The sequence below is a fragment of the Idiotropiscis lumnitzeri genome, chromosome 3, assembly GCF_059441095.1.
Source record: "Idiotropiscis lumnitzeri isolate Australia: NSW breed Sydney's pygmy pipehorse chromosome 3, RoL_Ilum_1.0, whole genome shotgun sequence".
Taxonomy (NCBI): domain Eukaryota; kingdom Metazoa; phylum Chordata; class Actinopteri; order Syngnathiformes; family Syngnathidae; genus Idiotropiscis; species Idiotropiscis lumnitzeri.
The window spans coordinates 17,285,463-17,305,494 of NC_142393.1; the positions used below are offsets into that span (position 1 = coordinate 17,285,463).

Sequence of the window (20,032 nt, forward strand, 5' to 3'; positions counted from 1 at the left end):
CCACCTTAGCTTTACCAGGCTGCATGCTCAGACTGTCAATAAGTCAGAATAATTTAAGGCATAAAATACCGTTATGATTATGCTATAAATCAAAAACTAATTGGAACTTCTCTGAAACATTTGTGTAGAATAAAACTAAAATGTGGCTGTGTTTGAGTATAAAAAGAAAATCTCCTGTCTGTAAAGACTGCCCACATTACAACGTGACTTACTTTCACCGTAGATTGATTTTGGGACCTTTTCACTTGGTTTAACCTTCCTCTTGTGTTAGCTGCTGCTTATGTTATCTCTTAAATCAGCCATTAAGTAGCCTAAAAACAATTATCATCCATTTTGTTTCTTACCTAATGGTTAAATTGTTAAGATTCTTATACATGGAAAGACTAGTTTTAATATTTTTGTTGTGGCACGTTGGATATTTTGAATGATTATAACTTCATTATTATTATTATATCTGTAGGGTTCTCAGGTCAATTTTGACCCATGAATTTACTTACAATTCCAAGAAAAAGTCAAAAAGCCTTTTTCTATTTTTTCCCAAAATATAATTTTACTTCATATACAGTGTGAAAAAGCAGACATGGTACAAATAAAGTCAATTTGCAAGGTCAAACAAACAATTACCAATCAAACCAACAGAAATCATGTACTGGTGTCGTGACCATGTTTGGGTCTTTGATGTTGTCAGTTGCTATGGTCCTTTATTTGGTAACATAGGGTCGGGCGTGGCCTAGTGTCTCAGGATTTATATTTCCTGGTCTTTTGCACGCCAAGTGTGGGAGCCAGGCGGCAGTCAGCTTGTCCAGGTTGGTCACTCCTCCTTTTTTTTTTTTGTCCAAAATAATATTTAACTTTTTGTCACTTCCTGATGACACAGTTGTATTTTTGTGAAGAGGGGAAATCAATATCACTTGTTTGGAGAGTATGAAACTGCAGTAGTGGTTTTGTTTTATATTTTTATTTATTTTTTATTTTTTTCATTTGTTTTTTGTTTCTGTTTTTGCTCTGCCCAGCCCACCATAGTGAGTTTCCTACTTGTTCTTGTTTGTGGTCATAGCTGGTAAAAAAAAAAAAATACTAATAAAAAGTGATGTCACCATGCAACCGAGTAGTGACATCGAGGACTACATGTTTTTATTTTTTATTGTATTTTTTTTTCAGTGACATTGTTTGTAGGCTTGCCTGTGTAAATCTATAGATTCCTTGCATCGAAGTTTTTTTGCATCATAGGCAGCCCACATTTGCCATATTTTCCTGGCTCACTGGGCATGCATTGCGCAGACCTGAGTTGATCATCAGTGGAAGAAGCTGTACTCATCTCCCCAAGACTCATCTCTGATGTGATCAAGCTTGTCATTTTTGCCCTGGTGTCTCTTTTATCAAATCTGAGTACTCTTTATATAATTTGAAAGGTCTGAATTGAAATTATTGCTGGAGAATATTCCTGCCTGTTGATGAGTCCCAGAGGATATCAGCGGCCTCACTACTGGATCTGGACATTCATGCAAGAAGAACAAAACCGATGTAGGCTTCCAGGCATTCTTCATCACAGTTTTTTGTTCTTCAAGGTTTGTCATAGCAATGATGGGATTTTTTTTTGGGGGGGGGGCAATGCCATAAATAAGTTAGGACTTATGACTTACTCTTGTCACGGAAAGCCTTGTGATCCCAAGTGTCATTCTGGTGAGATTTCCAGGAGCAATCGTGCCATGTACATCAAGACGTACTGAGCGCCAACAGACGCTGCCGAGGGGATGTGAATGTTTTAGGAGGACCAGGAGCAGCTTCAGCACCGATGACCTCCTCATCACAGTGATCAGATGTGTCTGCGCCACAGTCTTCCTCATCTGCTGTGTGTCTTCTGCTTCATTCTCAGCAAAGTTATGATCCAGTGCTCGTCTTGCAGAAAATCTTATTGTTGCTTTATTGGACCACCCTGATAATCTTGCAAATAACCTCCCGATGTGGCATACTGTATAACCGACCGGGTTGAAACTGACCTTAACATCACAAAGGTCATAATTCTCACCAGAGCGTTTTATGACTTAGACAGTTTCTTATTTCAAATAGAAATTACAGACAAATGCATTTAAAATCTAATCCAGGTCGGTAGCAGTTTCTCCTGTTCAGTTTATTGTTACCTGCTTTGAAAGTAATCCAGCTGGCACCATATTTTATTCTTTGTGGTGTAATGATTGGACAAGAAACAACACTGTACTCCAATAGCTGACTAATCTAATCTTACACGGATACAAGACCGGCTCGAGTTAAAAGTCAGAGCGTAAGTGTCTTTTGCGGCTATCTTGTCTAGCTAAGGATCTGTCAATAATGACCTGCCGCACTTGAATAGGATGGAAAAACTCTTCAACAAATTAGATTGACCACGGACTCAGTTGTCATGAAGTGGACAACATAGGATGTCATCCTAGGACCTAACAAGCTTGATTTCTATTCTGTTGGAGTAGTTCATCAAGCACCTGTATTATCTGACTTGGGGGAAAACAAACTGAAGATCAATTTTCGGATTCACTTTTTATATTTTTGAAAACAACAGGAAAGCCCAAGGTAATTTGTGACTCTCATACTCTTGCTACGTGTTCTCTGTGCTGAGTTAGATATGGAACCTAAATGTGTATTTTTAGGAAGCAAGATCCATCAGGCATTAGCGGAAACCTTTGTTGTAGTCATGGCGGAGAGGAGAGAACGAGTAAACAGAGTCCACAGGGAGATCATGGATGAAGAAACTGTGGCAAAACTGGCCGGGTCTTTGACCCTAAAAATGTCTCTTCGTGACAAGGCCATAAAATCACTCAGGTAAACTTTATTAATTATCCATTGATTGATTTGTGCATACGTGTTTTGTTCCACGTGCAAACCCTCCATGTGGCCTATTCCACTGTACTCCCTCACATCATTTCAGCCATTAAAACAATTAATATTCCTTATTACATAGTAGTAACACATTTTTCCAAGATGTGCTTGAACATTTCAACAGCACTTTCATTTCAAAGGTTCTGAGCATTGTAATATATTCAAAAGGTAAAGTGTAATCAGAAACTCTCACTGCCTTTTCTCGGAAAGTCTTAATGCTGGAAGCATACCGTCTTTAGTTTCTGCTCAGAATTTATGCTCACTCTTGTGCACTCCCCCCCCCCCCCCTAAAATCTTTCATGCTACAATATGAAGAGTACTTGTGCATTTCATGTACCGCCAATCAAGGAATCATGACGTTTTGATTGATGGCAAATAGATAAAATATTTTCTTTCTAATTAAATAGATAGATGGATTGTTTACTTTCATGGAAGACCAAGGAAATGAGAAATAATTCATATCTGAGATGTTTAAATGTAAGCATTTTGACTCTTAAAATCCATCATTCTATTCTATATATGACATATTCTCATTAGGCTCCTGTCACTGGATTTTGCCTCAAATGGAGGAATACATACTGTACTTGCATGAAAGGAAAAAGATTCACATCTGTCGCACCAAACAGACACCAATTGAATGCAGATATGACAAGTTAACCATATGTGTCTCACCCCCAAGACATATCTTCCTCTCAGGTGTTCTGGTCCCAGAGTCAAGAAGTCCCTGCTGGGTAGCATCCCTGTTCTGTCGTGGTTGCCTCGTTACGCCATTAAAGAAAATGCACTGGGCGACCTCATCTCTGGGCTCAGTGTGGGCATCATGCAGCTGCCCCAGGGTGAGAGATGCGTAATTTATAGAAACGTTTTGCAGACATTTGTATGCTTGTTATACATGTAAAGCTTGAACTTTATTGTTCCTGCTTTTGGCCTAACAATGTAATGTAATATTCTGATTATTTATTTATTCATTTTTAAGGTATGGCCTACGCCTTGTTAGCGGGCGTTCCACCGGTTTTTGGCCTTTACTCCTCTTTCTACCCCGTCCTCATCTACTTCATCTTCGGCACATCCAAGCACATCTCAATAGGTTGGTAATTCGCCACTCAAAATATTCTCTAGAACAGTGTCTCATAAACACATTTTATATTACAAAGATATCTTGGGACACCACCAAATAAAAATATCACAAGAAGTATACATACTGAAATAGTCTCAATTTACTTGCAAACTTATAAAACCCAATTCCAATGGTTACAATTCCTTTTAACCGCACTTAAATGTTTAAAACCTGAGCACAATAATTGCTGAATTTTTGTTGGTGGAATTCTTCATCATTCTTGCTTGATATACGTTGGTCACCAGTCCAAGGTCTCCATTGTCTTTTGTTTATTTTGCACTTGATAATGTGTTACGTACTCACACTCTTTTACACAAAGCCATGCTGTTATAACATGTCCAGAACGTGGCTTGAGATAGTCCTGCTAAAATAAGCAGCGACATCCCTCTACTTTGTGGCAGTCCATCTCAGATGAGCTTGAGCCCAGAGAAGCCAGCAGAATTTCTGGGTGTTGTTGAGAAACCGTATTACTTTGGCTTTACATGGCAGCGCTTTAACTTGCATTTGAAGATGTACCAAAAAAGTGCGTTCACTGACAATGGTTTTCCTGAGCCCATGTGGCAATATCCTTTACACAATGGTGCCGGTTGATTCACTTCAATTCAATGCCGTCTGAACGCTTGAAATTCACAGTCATTCACTGTTGGTTTTTGGCCTTGCAGTTTACGTGAAGGAATTTGTCTCGTTTATCTGAAATGTATTATGTGCCGTAGATGATGGTAATTCTTAAAATGTTTGGGCTATTTGTTCTTCACAGTGTTGAACTTTGCCCCGTCCTTGCAATTGAGCCTTTCGGGATGCTCCTTACATAGCTAATCATGACACTCAACTTGTTTCCAGTTAATCTAGTTCACCTGTGCAATGTTCCAAAAGATGTTTTTATTTATTTATTCTTTTTTTAAGCATTCCTCAACCTTCCCAGTCTTTTGTTTCAGGCATCAAATTCAAAATGAGAGAATATGTGCAAAAATAATGTTCATCCGTTTGAACATTAAATATCTTGTCTTTTTAGTGTATTCCATTGAATATACAGTGGCTTGAAAAAGAGTCTTTTTTTTTAAATTAACACAACAACCCAACTTCCCTGGAATTGGGGTTTATACTTAATATAAAATATGGGCCTGCTTAGTTGAATACTAAGTTGATTTGCTCACAGGAAACCTGACTACCTTTTGACATTCTATGTTGGGGAATGTACCGTATTTGGATTATAAATTGTATTTCTCTCTCTCCTTCAGGAACATTTGCAGTGATTAGTGTGATGCTCGGTGGGGTCACGGAGCGATTAGCCCCAGACTCAAACTTTATGTCTTGGGACAATGTGACCAATCAGAGTGTATTAAACGTCGCTGCTCGCGATGCTGAACGGATCCAAGTGGCAACTGCCGTTACTTTCATAACAGGATTATTTCAGGTGCAGTATTTGTTTCCATAGCCAGTCGTAACCAAGCCCGCATCTCTGAGTTCATATGTCTTGTTGTCCGATCCGTGTAGATCCTTCTCGGCCTGGTCCATTTTGGATTTGTTGTGACCTACCTCTCGGAGCCGCTGGTCAGAGGTTACACTACGGGTGCTGCAATCCATGTTATTGTGTCCCAGCTCAAATATACCTTTGGAATCAGCCCTTTGAGATACAGCGGGCCACTCGCCTTGATTTATGTATGTTAAGTTATCATGCTCATATTAAAACATGCCACAGCCGATGCAACATAACATTCGTGATTATTATTATTATCAGAAATATGACACAGTCCAAAAAAGAAGTATCTCGCCATTTGTTACACAAATATGTGTTGGTTTACATTACTTACATACATTTTGATGAACTTTGTATATTTTCCCCAAAAGACTGAATGTTATTGAAAACAGCAGTTTTGTCTTGACCTTACTATTGAAACCTGATTTTTTTTGACAAACCTTTATAGTACTGTGCATACAGTATCATGAACAACGCGTACATGGTTGGTATGCTATTGTAGTCGTCAATGACCATGTATTTGTGGGTATTCACTGAAATGCAAAAGTTGTAAAATCCTTTTTCTTATCTCTGCTTGTGTCACATCAAATATACTTTATCTCTGCTTTATCGTTTTATTACAGACAGTGCTGGAGATATGTTATCTGATTCCACAGACCAACGTCGGCACTCTGGTGGTCAGCATTGTCGCCATTATTGGTCTCATCCTTGCCAAGGAGCTCAATTCATACTTGAGTAAAAAAATACCTGTCCCAATACCTGTGGAATTGCTTGGCGTGAGTATAAAGCACCTCACATTGCTTCATTTGCACAAATAAGGGGAAATCCATTTCACAATACATGAATCGATCAATCAATGAACACACCTGTACTCCAGATCACCATAGCTACGTTGATATCCTGGCAAGTGAACTTAGAGGGGAAATATGAAGTGGATGTGGTTGGAGAAATTCCCTCAGGGTGAGAAGCATTGTTTTTAATCAATGTAACGCTGTCAAGGTGAATTCCTTTTTTCTTAGTTTGTTGTCTCTTATTGAGCAGCCTCCTCCCGCCCGTTATGCCGAACGCCTCTCACTTTGGTCAGGTGATTGGGGACGCCTTTGCTCTGTCTGTGGTTGGCTACGGCATCGCCATTTCACTGGGAAGGATCTTTGCCTTGAAGTATGGATATAAAGTGGACAGTAACCAGGTAGGAAACAACCGCAAAGACCAGGATGTTTAATTGACAGAATTAAAACGAGTCGCTTTTCTGCTTAAAGGAACTGATAGCCTTGGGGCTCAGTAACTCAATTGGTGCAGTGTTCCAGTGTATCGCCGTCAGCTGTTCCATGTCCCGCTCGATGGTTCAGGAGAGCACAGGAGGGAAGAGTCAGGTAGGCAGGATATTTTATATCAATTTAATTTAGCTCTTGCTCCATTTTCCTCTCATATTTATAGTTATTGTTGAGAGATTTAAGAGTCAATTGCAGTCTCAAGTGATAATTGTAACAAGTGAATATCAATTTGAAAAACAATTTGAGACTGTAGACTTGCCATGTATGAATGAGATATGACAAAACGTTGACTATTTCTTTATTTGTTAAACTAACACCACAGTCTTAACTTGATAAGATCCTTCCTCAACCGTCCTCAATATGATGCAGAAACAGCACTGTGTGTTTCTGCTCTTAATATTAATTTTCTATCATTTTTTTTCTTGCAGTAGCTCAATTCTTGTGGTGTTGCATTGTTACCTGTGCCCACATAAATTTAATATCAAACATGGTGGGAAAAAAATAAGTTCGTCACTGTGTGAGAATGCAATGTGGGCCAAAATGTATTTCGTCTATTTTGATTAATTTTATTTGGACAACAACATCCATGTCTAATCTAGAGCTTTTCAAATAATTGATAATCAACAAGTAATCATTATCAAATTAATCAACAACTATTTGAATAATTGAGTAATCGTTCAGAGCCATTGTGTAACTTACAACTGTCCAAATCCATTGAGTCAGCTTGACAACAGGAGTGTTCCTCAATGAAAAATGGTTTTGCAAAACACTTAATTGTAAAATAACACATTAAACGACTAGTCAAAGAAATTGTAGATAGACTAATCGTTTTAAAAAGTATTTGATAGTGACAGATAGCCCTAGTCTAATCATTCATACTCTTTCTCTATAAAGGCATACTTAATGATGCAGATTCATAATTGATTACCAAAGGGTGCAACACCAATTGAGAGTGCCATTTCTGTATTTAATACATACGAGTGCGCGCGATAGCATGCTTGCTCGCGCATGCTAACGGCCGATAGTAGCAGCACTTCCGCTCAGACCGCTCAGGGATGTCATGGCAACACATCCAATTGATTATGTCAGGGGAGGGATGTCACTGCTCACCACACTCCTTAGAGTCATGGTTTCAAATCAAAACCATAAATATCTCTGAACAACATAAAAGCAAATAATGAAACAAAGCAATACAATTAACACAAAACATGCATCTCTCATGCCATTCCTATTACCAAAAGAAATAATAATAACACATTTTGGTTCATTAGAGGAAGGAAGACATGGCCTGATTTATGCTGTCCTCTCATAATTATGTTTTGTCTTTATTCAATGCAGGTTGCTGGCGCGCTATCAGCCATTGTTATTCTTTTCATCACGCTGTGGATTGGAGCTCTGTTTGAAGACCTACCCAAAGTAAGTGTGTGTGTGCATGCGTGCATGTGTGTCTTGTGTCTAACATACAAGGGACCAAGGCCACAAAATAGTGAGATGTGCATCATCCTCAACATAATAGATGGTGAATATACAGGAGCATTTTCGAAAATGGTGGGTCACCAACTTCTTAAACGCATGCGATACATCCATACCAGTAAACTGTTTTCATCACTCTATTCCTCTAGAGCAGGCGTGAGCAAACTACGGCCCGGGGGCCACACGCTGCCTGTTAATCGTTTTAATCCGGCCTGTCGAACTTGGAAAAAAATAAAATAAATAAACCTTGTTTGTGTTTTATTTTCTAAATACTGTGTTTTTTCAAAGACATATATAATGTTGTATTGTTTTTGTTCACGTTCATTTAAAATTAAATGCAATTCTTTTCGTCTATGAGGTGAGGTTACTAAAACACTCCATCCATCTGCTCCTGGTCCGGCCCCTCTGTCAAATTTTAGAACCCATTGTGGCCCACCAATCAAAAAGTTTGCCCACCCCTGCTTTAGAGTGAAAATACCTTTTTTCTGAAGCGCGGACTCGCAGCCCGAAGTCCACATTCGCCATTTGTGTTGACCATTCTGAATCAACTGAAATGGGTTATTCATTATACTTTTGTCGAAAACTACATCACAGTCCCAAAAATGAAAAATCCAATTTGATTATACTGGTTAATGGAGCGCTTTATCTACACCATATGTTGTCCAAAGCGCTTAACAAATGCCTCATAATCACTTTCTTGAAAACATAACAAATATATACCAGCGCTCTGACAAACCACATTGACCGACAGGAAAGTTTAACTTTTTAATTTAAAATAATTTACATAAGATACCAGTGTCCCTCGCCGAACCCTGGCCAGTGGCAGAACTGGAAATTCATCCTTGTTGGGTCTTACCAGCTGCTAGCTAGCGCAAAGCTAACCCGGGCACTTCGTCTCGAGTACTTTGTCCAAGTTTACAAGTTCCCTTTGTTTGTTTGCTTGGATTGTATCAGAGCAAAGCAGCAAAGTAACAGCAAAGGCATTGATACATTGACCAATTAACGACTAAAAACCCATTAACTGGCTAAATATTTGCATTCACTTGGAAACATCATTCGTTTTAATGGCCAATTTGCATCTCTGTTGTGAGTCACTCCCACCAATTTTTGCACAACTACTTATTATTATGTCATAAAATTGTGAAAGCCTTTTCATGATTTATAAAGAATTGTCCAGCTACTTGTTGCTAGTCCGATATCACAGGGCTCAAGTACAAATGTTTCATAGATGGTGTGACATACGGTATGCCTACGGAACGAACGAGTAATGAATGAGTGGCTGACAGACATTTTTATACAAAATAAATATAAATGTATTTATAAGATGTTCCTAATGCGGAATGACCACAGATAAATTTTGTCCTTTTAACCTAATGTTTCCGTACACAAATCTCAACAAACCTCACTGTTCACATGGAGAGCATGTTGACACAGGTGATTGCTCAACAACCTTCAACGTGTAGAGGCAGCCACCGCACACAACATGAGTCATCCACAAGCTGGCCATTCTGTCATTTTACAGTACAAATCATATTCAAGTATCACATAGAGCATGTCTGGCCCATCATGAATCACCGTGCTTTATTTTTTGACTCACTATTTTTGTTGGAAAGACAAAGACAACACATCTTGCAAGTACTTCTGTTTTTGTTGTTTATTTGAAACAATCATGTTTTTTTAATGAAGGCAATGCTGGCTGCCATCATCTATGTAAACCTACATGGTATGATGAAGCAATTCATGGACATACCTGCATTGTGGAGGAGTAACAAAACAGATATGGTGAGTCGAAAAAAATAGATAATGCAAATGAATTAATATTAATTGAATTAACATTTTAATTGGCACATAAGAACAATGTACTCCTTAACTCATTCACTACCACCCAAGTAAAAAAAATGATCTTTGACGTCTTTAGCCGTCAATGGCAGTAAATGAGTTTTAATGGCAAATTTCAAGCTTAGACAACAAGTGAGAAACCAACCTTGGGTGCATTCAGCTTTAGAATTAATAAGCTCCAAGCAACTGTATGCTTACTTTGTTGAATGGAATTGAGAATTAGTTTGACAAAAAAAAATGTGGCCTTACGCAGTGTTTTTTAATGTCTTCCTTCCAGATGATCTGGGTCGCCACTTTCCTCCTCACTTTGCTGTTGAACCCTGATCTGGGACTTGCTGCCTCCATTGGCTTCTCAATGCTTACTGTTATCTTCAGGACACAGCTGTATATATAAATACTAATATAATAATCATCCATTATTTCTACAGGGCCATAATGAATTAAAGAAGTATTGCTGTTGAATCACATTTTCCCATCTTTATGTGTGTTTTTCTAGACCTAAGTACTCTAAACTGGGGCAGGTTGCAAACACAGAAATTTACCTGCCTGTGGAGGACTACACTCAGGTAAGAAATCTGATATTTCAGAGTACATTTAGTGCATGTAGTAAACACCTGGAGGGTACAACCTTCCAGCTCTTCATTTTACAGTATTTTTGTTAGCATGTTTCATTCCAAAGATTGACTTTCCAGTCAGCATCTGGTTTTCAAATGACCAAATTCAAGGTCGGTCTACCACTACGCAAAGCTTTGTCTTATGCATGTGCTTTGTAGTCTTGTCTACTTTGTTATGGAGTAGTTCAAGTGAAGAGCAAATGATACAAATAGTTTTTATTATGGCATTTTTTGGAGGCACCGCTGATGAACTAACTTAGAGCGTTTAGTGTCCTGAAGGTCATGGCTATGTTCCTCAACCCATGAGTTACTTTTTCGAATTATTATTATTATTATTTTTTTAAACTATTACTATGCAAGTAATGTGTGCTCAAAAACTCCCCTTGTAAAATTTTGTTGTAATTTCTGAGTGAAAATTTTGTAAATATCGCTTCAATTTTTTTTTCAGAATCAAATTTACTCTAAATATTTTACTCAGTTTAAATTGCACTGTTTCGCCTGGGATCTAATATAATCTATTTCAATTAAAATGCACTCTACAAAATGTACTTTACAGAAATACCTTATTTAATTAAACAAACACTACGCATATTTTTAGAGTATTTACGGCACTTATATTGTTAAGGTCTTTAAACGCAATTGAATAATATGAAGTCATTTGAACACGTATGTTGAAGAGCAATGGATAACACAAAAATATTGGAAACATCATAGTATACCGATCCGTGTGTTCACACAGACGTCCACTGTAAAATCAACGTTGCTTTGTGTAGGCGTAAAAAGCAAGATTGATGGAGTGTGGCGTTAAATAATCGTCAGTAAAAATTAGAGTGGGCTGGAATACTCTACTTGGTTTAAAAATCTTTAGTCATATGTCTCAATGTCAAACTAACTATGTGTGCCACCATCTAGTGGTTGACAGTGGAATTACAAACTTTATGAAAAAATTCTGTGAAATACCGAGACTAAAAACTTGGAGCCTAAAATACAATACAAATTTATTTGTATAGCGCATTTCACAACAGCTGCAGCTGCAACAAAGCGCTCTACATAGAGTATAACAAAATAGCAATTAAACGATGAAGGGGGTTTTACTGTTATTAATTTAATGTGGCCATAATGTTGTGGCTTGTCGGTGTGTATTAAGCAGGTAGATTTGCAGGATCATATAGTGATTTTTATTTTTGTTTTTTTCCAACTCATCTGACTGCCGTTAGGTGAAAGAAGTGCCCGGTATTTTGATCTTCCGATCTTCTGCCACGCTCTACTTTGCCAATGCTGAGATGTATCAAGACGCACTGGGCAAGAAGGTGTGCACACACGTCCCCCGCCCACGCACATCTGCATAGTGTTCCCACTCACTGGGGAGCTTGTTTTTACTCTTTTACATTGGTATCACTTACGGTAATGCAGTTTTATTTCTTTAGTTCTATTTCTTTTTCTGTGCATTTTAGTCCGGCTTTGACATTACCAAAATCCTATCAGCAAAGAAGAAACTTGAAGCCAAAAAGAAGAAGCATGAGAAACAAAAAGTCAAAAATGCTGCAAAAAACATGGTGAGAATGCCAAAAGATTTTTTGAGTCCATCTTGTTCCAGAATTACATTGTCATCTTTCTCACATATGAAACCAGATTGTCTTTCAATTTTCAACATGTACACTATTCTCATAAGCAAAGGAATAATTTCCTTGCATTTGCACCCTTCTGCATACTCAGGATCTAGAGCTGGACGAGGACCAAAAGGATGTAGCCACCGTCGAGGTGGATGCTGAGCCTAATCCTTCACTGCCCAGAGCCATCATCCTCGACCTTAGCCCTGTCAACTTCTTAGACACTGTTGGAGTCAAGACCTTGCGTGGTGTAAGAAAATAACACATGCACACTGGTGAGGGACGGAACCTGGTAGGAGATAAAAGTCAATGCTGTAGTGCCTCAATCAATTAGCGGTGCAAAATCAGTAAACACTGTCCTTTTAAGATGACAAAGGATCAAAATAATGACATACCCTGTATGCTCCCGTATTGGATATTTTTGTTCTTTTGACCAGTTCAACGTCTTCCGTGCTGTAACGTCAAGATCATCCAAAATACTGTGTCGTTCTAATATTGTCATACTATAATTCGGGTATTCATATCCATGTGCAGCTACATTTTCGTGACAATTATAAGTTGCTTTTTTATGATGAGCAAAGGTTGATCCATGGCCACCACCTGGAAAACTATTCCTTTCCAAACCATTCCAACAGGTTTACCATCCTGTTAAGTGTGGCTGACTTGAAGTTATTACTGTAATGATTATGTGCTCCATATATGTTTTGGGAGAAAAATATTGTCCTGAGAGTTAACAGCACATACTAAGACTAAAAAGGCTTCATTTTGTAGTTAAGAAACTCTGAAGTCGCTCCATCGCTTCCATTTATTGCAATCCACAACATTCAATTGCCGTTCACTCAATTAGTACACTAATTAAGCAACCTCATGTCTGATTTTTTTTTTTCCTCTTTGCTTTTTCAGATTGTTAAAGATTATGGGGAAGTTGGAGTGGAGGTGGTGTTTGCATCTTGTCAATGTAAGTTTCCTAGCATCACTAGCAAACCATACAAATGACCAGTTGGCAACAGACACATTTAAATGCGCTTGATTCCTTTTCCATTCCTTGTCTTTCTTCTGCTCTGTCTTCAATTGCCTTTTTGTTTCTTTCTTTAGCTGGCGTTGTAGAGGATCTGCATAAATGCAGTTTGTTCAGCGACAAAGCGGCATCTCGTCTCTTCGCCACTGTCCATGACGCTGTGCTTCACTGTCAGTCTGAGCGAACGCACATTTCTGAGGTGATGTAAAAAATAATGACACACATCCATCTTAAATGTTTTAGTCAGTAAAAATAAGTATATTCAGATTAGAATTAACATCATTAGTCACAAAATTGCAATTTAATATAGACGTGTTTAAATATAAAACGTGTAACCACCCTCTTGCCTTATCGTATTGCAAAGTGGACAACAACTTGCTTTTCTTATACACATGAACAAAATTATTTGTACCCCTCTGTTAATAAAATAAAAATATTTTTTAAAATAAATTAATGAAAATGAACCAATGAAATTCAGACGTTGTTATTGAATTGTGGTTGGACAGAATTGTTTAAAAAAAACACACACATTCTCAGGGAACAGCCCTGGACTAAAATGATGGTAACCCTTAAATGAATACTTTGTTGGACAACTTTTTGAGGCAACCGTGCCTATCAAATTATTTTTTGTAAACAGTATTTTATCAGCAGGTATTTTGGCCCACTCTTCATGAACTAACTGCTCCAGTTTTAACAAGTTTGAAGGGTGCTTTGTATAGATGACATATTTCAGCTCATTTCACGGATCTTTAATAGGTCAGGGCTCATATAAGGCCACTTCATCCATCCGGGATAGTCCAATGTTTTGCTCTTAGACAGTCTTGATTTTTTTTCCAAGCTGTGTGTTCTGGGTCATTATCCTTTTGCAAGACACATGACCATTATCGTCCAGAAAACCTTCATAGACTTCAGATTTCATTGCACTTTTCAAAGATTCAAAACACCCTGTGCCAGCTGTAACAAAGCAGCTCCAGAACATAACAGAGCCCCTTACATGTTTCACAGTAGGGACAGTGTTCCTTTCTTGGTATGCTTCATTTTTGTGTCTGTGAACATAGAGCTGATATGCCTTGCCAAAAAGTTTGAGTTTTGTCTCGTCTGTCCATTGGACATTCATACAGAGAAGCTTTGTTGCTTGTCAAAAATGCAGTTTGGCATATTCAGTCGCAATTTATTGTTTTATGATTTTCAACAGAGGTGAGCTCCCATCAAGTCTACTTTTGTTCAAACGACGACTGATGGCATGATCTGACATTGATATACCTTGCCGTTGAAGTTCACCTTTAAGGTCTTTGTAGGTTGTTCAGGACTCTTTTTTTACCATTCCGATTGTCTGTCTCTTCTATATGTCATCCGTTTTCCTCCAGTGGCAACATCCAGGGAGGTTGGTAAAATACCGCATCAACAAACGGCACAGTAACTACTAGTCACCCTTCAAACAGACCGACTCACTGAGTACAAATTTGAAAACACTTGTAATGCTAATTATAGGCCCCGCCTTTGTTGAACAGGTCTCTATGGTCAAATTATTTTCAATCTTTTCTCAGGGCTCAATTTTGTCCAGGCCTATTATATTATTTTTTTTAATATATAATAATTATGTTGAACCACAATTCAAAAGCAAAGTATGCTTTTTTTCATTGTTTGATAAAATTATTAATAAAGGTTATTTTAAATGTCATTAATTAGGCTTTTTCCCTAATTAAAGTAATCATAATTGGCAATAAAGTGAGACTACTGTTGCACATAGACAATTAAAGTAGATTGAGACTAAAGCATACAGAAATTGTCACTTTGGGCAGTGCGCATCTAACGGTTAGATTCTAACCGAATGGTTTTTTTGTTCTACAGGTGATCACAACAACACATTTCTGAGTTTTTTTGCTTCATTTTATATTATGAAGATGAATAAATGCAAGAGGATTGTACTCACTGGACTCTTGGCGCATAAGTGGGACTCGTATGCATAGCCAGACCCATTTAAATGATGGCAACAAAGTGAAAGAAACAGGATAAAAGAACAATCAGGTTTATGTACTGTATGTACCGTACTAACAGGCCAAGTTGGAAAGGATTATAATTGAGAAAGGTCGTTTTAAACTACTAGTCAGAATAGTTCTTCACCCATCTGGTGAATGCATTTTTAAGATTCCCGACTGTTCGACATTGTTACATTTAAAATATAAAATACACATCTGTAAATGTGGATGACGATTATTTTGGGTCAAGAAATGAGCTTCATACCTTAACGAGTGGATAAACAAAAAGCCAAAGGACAGGAAATAAATACCATTTTGCACCCTACAAAAATAAAAAGGATGTACTGAAACCTTCTGGACGACTTTATGAGGAAAATTTTGTCATGATGCCAGCAATGGTGTAACTCGAAGATTGTTAATTTTTATTATTCCTTCACCGTTTCATACTAGCAGTACATGATGTATTCATTTTAGGGTATTGTGGATTTTTTTCCAGTTCTCATTTGTTCAAAATAAACTTTAAAAAATATATTTTAAAAATTCCAAGTCAAAAGTTGCAAAATAAAGATACCATATGAATAAAGTGATCTCATCTATTACCAGTGTACGGAAGTTCATTATCTCAACTTGTAGATTATCTGTTACAGGAGGTCATTAGTCGATGACATCACACTGCCCAGTGATGTCGCCACCTCAAACCCATGTGGTGATGCCACACCCTGTGTCTCTACAGCTGCTGTGACACAGTGACTGTCATCATCGGGGAAGGCCTCAGAAAGCCTCTTTTGAATCTTGACACCTGGTCGGCTCTCCTCACAGGAGGCGATTCAGAGCAGATCATAATAGATTTCACAAGGAAGTAAAACTTTTTTAAAAAATATATTTAGATATATTTATCTAAATGAATGGATTCAAATAATCCTTCGCCGTATCGTGCTAATAGCCGAATTGAGTGTACGTCTAGGTCAGTCATAGTGGCAGAGCCTGATAATGTCCCAGAACGTATAGAAACACAGACAACCCATACGACACAAATTGAAGGAGAGGACTTAGCAGATATTAAGGATGTTGCCCTTCACTATGAACAGCAATGGGGTAAGTCAGTGTGGTTATGGTACTAATATGAGGGGTGACTAGAAACAAAAATATATGCTCCAATCCACAAATGCATTCACAACACAAACAAGCGCTGCCTCATTTTCTTCCAGAAGACAAAACTGGACCAGAGCCGCCACCACCACACAGAGAGGCCACTGTATCTGATACAGAAGACATACCTGAGTTAAAGACAATTGCTGGGAGCTCCTTCGAAATGGTTTCAAATATAGAGTTATCTGGACGTCTACCTTCATGTTTTGAGGGAACAGCTGTATTAGATGCAGATTATTCATTAGAGGCAACGTTCCACAAAGAGCCGATTCAGAGACCTGTCATACAGTCACATGGACAGAACCCATTGTCTGATATAGAGGACATAGCCAAACCAGTGCCAAATAAAACAGATATATCTGGACCAGGACCACCAACACAAAATGAGGAGACTACTGTGTCTGATATAAAGGATTTATTTAACCCACAGATATCACCGCTCAAGCATTCCATTTTGTCTGATATTGAGGGCTTATCTGGATCATTGACACAATCCCATGAAGATATCACTGTTTCAGATTCAGACACATTTTCTGGACCAGTGCCAACACCACAAAAAGATAGTACTGGGTCTCATGTAAGACCTGGGTATGAGGGTTTTTCTGAAATAGAGGACTTAGCAAGACCAGTACTACTACCTCATGGAAAGGCCGGTATATCTGATAAACCACACAAAAGTATATCTGAGTTTCCTATGGAGGACCTCATTGGATCAGAACCTTCATTAATTAAAGACAGTGTTGTACCTGATACAATCAACCTTTCTGATATACCACCAAATATTGAGAAAATATCCGAGTCAGTGTTGTCACCCAACACAGATGTTCCTTTGACGGATCTACAAAACCCAGCTATATCAGCTTTGAAAACACGCAAAGATAACACTGAGTCTGATCAACCAGAATCGCACAAGCCAGCACCTGATGACATACCACAAATTGAAACCACAGAAACTAATAAGGAAGATGCAGCTACACCAATACACAGCACACACAAAGAGATGATTGACTCAGATATAAAAGTCATGCAATCACCACAAAAAGAAAGCATTGACTTTGAGACAGAAGACATATTTGAAACCGTACCATCACCACAAAAAGAAGCAATTGAGTGGAAAAGAGAAGACTTGTGTGAAGCAATACCATTACTGCATGAAGAGAGAGTTGAATCTGACTCAGAACTCGTGACAGTTTTGTCAGCACAAGTAGAAATAACTGAAAATATCGAAGACACCAACGGACCAATGCCATTAAAACAAAAACAGACAACTGACTATGATAAACAATACATCACTGAACCAGTCTCATCAACACAGAAAAAAACAGCACTGGCTGAAATAAAAGACATACATGGATGTAAAAAGTCACCACAAAAAGACATTGACTCTGAGAGAGAAGACATAACTGGACCCATGCCATTATCGCCAGAGACCATAGAGCCTGATGCAGGAGGCATACGTGGACAAGTTCTTGTGCCATATGGAGCAATAATAGACACAATTGAATCAATACCAGGCTCAGAAATAGAAACAGATGAGTCAAAAATAAAAGACATAACTGGAGCAGTACATTCACCACAAAAACGATCCAGTGAATCTGATGTAGAAGACATAGCTGGACAAGTACCATCACTGCAAAGAAATCCCATAGTTCATGATTCAGAAACAATATCAGGACCGATTTCTTTTGCACATGGAGGGTTGACTGACTCTGATACAAAAGACATCAATGAATCAGTGCCATTCCCACAAACAGAACCCATTGAATCTGATACAGAAGACATAACTGGACCTGTGCCATCATCACAAAAAGGGACCATAGAGCCTGATACAGAAATTATAACTGAACCAGTTCCTTTACAAGATGGACACACTACTGACTCTGATAGGGACATCACTGAGTCAGTGACATCACCGCAAATAAAAACTGCTGAGTCTAAAATAGAAGACACACCTGGACTAATACCATCACCACAAACAGAGACAATTGACTCTGATGTACGAGATATATCTGGACAAGTTCTGTCACCTAAGGGAGAGCCCATGCATCATGATTCAGAAGATGTTTTAGGACCAATTACTTTACTAATTGGAGAGACCACTGACTTCGATACAGCATATGACACCAAATTAGTACCATTAATACAAATAGAAAGCAGTGAGTCAAAAATGGAAGCCATAACAGGACCAATGATGTCACCGAATGGACCCGTGCCATCACTGCAAAAACACATCATAGAGTCTGATGCAGAATATATATCTGAACCAGTTACTTTATCACATCAGGACACAATTGACTCTGATTCAGAAAACGTCCCTGGATCAGTTGCATGGCCACAAATTGAGAGAGATGAGTTCAGAACAGAAGACATGCATGGACCAATGCCATCACCACAAAAGGATGCAATTGTCTCTGATGTACAAGACGTATCCGGACTAATTCTGTCATCACAAAGAAAGACAATGGATCCTGATCGACCAAAGATTTCAAGGCCAATTTCTTTACCACATGTGGACGCCATTGACTCTAATACCGAACGTATCGCTCAATCGGTGGCATCACCACAAATAGAAACCAATGAGTATAAAACGGAAGACAAAACTTTACCATTATCACCACCACAAATAGAATTAATTGATTCTAAAATAGATGACATAACTGGACCAATGGCATCAACACAAAAAGAAACCACTGAATTTCAAAAAGAGGACGTAACTGGACCTGTGCCATCACCACAAAAACATATCATTGAGCCTGATACAGGAGACATATCTGAACCGGTTCCTTTACCACACAGAGACACCATTGACCCTGAGACACAAGACTTAATTTTATCAGTGAAATCACCACAAATAGAAACTGTTGAGTGTAAAATAGAAGACATAACTGGATCAATACCGTCACCACAAAAACAAATAATTGACTCTGATGTACAAGACAGATCTGGGCAGGTTCCATTCGTGTGTGCTGAGACCATTGATTCTAATACAGAAGACATGACTGGGTCAGTGCCATCCACAGAAATAGAAACAAGTGAGTTTAAAAAAGAAGACATAACTACACTATCCCCACAAAAGGAGACCATTGATTCTGAGGTAGAACATATTTTTGGACGAGTGGCTTTAATACAAAGACTGACCCTTGAGCCTGGTAGAGAATACACATCAGGATCAATCCCTCGACCACTTGGAGAGACCACTGAGTCTGATGCGGAATACGTCACTGAATCAGTGCCAGCACCACAAATAGAAACAACTGAGTCTAAAAGAGAGGCAATAACTACACAATCCCCAGAAAAAGAGATCATTGACTCTGAGGTAAGTGTCACCGAACTAATAGCATCACCACAGGAAGAAACAATTGAAAGTAAAAGTGAGGATATAACAGGAGAATTTCAGTCACCACAAAATATGTACATTGCCTCTGATCCAGAAGACATTGTTGAAAAGGTGTCATCACCGCAATTTGAGTCCTTAGATAAAGAAAGAATATCAGAAACAGTTTCTCTACCAGGTGGGGAGAAACCTGGCTCAGCTGAAGATGTCACTGAACTAATGTCATCACCACAGTTAGAAACCACTGGAAGTGAAACCAAAGATATTACTCGAGGAA

General features: G+C 38.4%; 1 protein-coding gene across 2 annotated transcripts; it reads left to right on the forward strand.

Annotated features, from left to right (window-relative positions):
• The first annotated feature begins 786 nt into the window (after nt 1-786).
• On the forward strand, nt 787-15,792 carry slc26a6.2 (solute carrier family 26 member 6, tandem duplicate 2). Of its 2 annotated transcripts, XM_088290815.1 has the most exons (22): nt 787-806; nt 1,697-1,822; nt 2,466-2,565; nt 2,643-2,814; nt 3,568-3,707; nt 3,848-3,958; nt 5,227-5,402; nt 5,483-5,647; nt 6,089-6,241; nt 6,343-6,425; nt 6,507-6,654; nt 6,725-6,838; nt 8,078-8,155; nt 9,899-9,994; nt 10,329-10,435; nt 10,548-10,617; nt 11,883-11,975; nt 12,120-12,221; nt 12,382-12,525; nt 13,179-13,233; nt 13,371-13,492; nt 15,145-15,792. In XM_088290815.1, exons 4-22 carry the CDS (start codon nt 2,687-2,689, stop codon nt 15,166-15,168), a joined length of 2,109 nt encoding a protein of 702 aa, XP_088146941.1. In that variant the 5' UTR covers nt 787-806; nt 1,697-1,822; nt 2,466-2,565; nt 2,643-2,686; the 3' UTR covers nt 15,169-15,792. The 2 variants fall into 2 exon arrangements, with proteins under 2 accessions (XP_088146941.1, XP_088146940.1); XM_088290814.1 differs by lacking the exons at nt 787-806; nt 1,697-1,822 and having other exon boundaries at nt 2,212-2,565.
• Nucleotides 15,793-20,032: the final 4,240 nt, after the last annotated feature.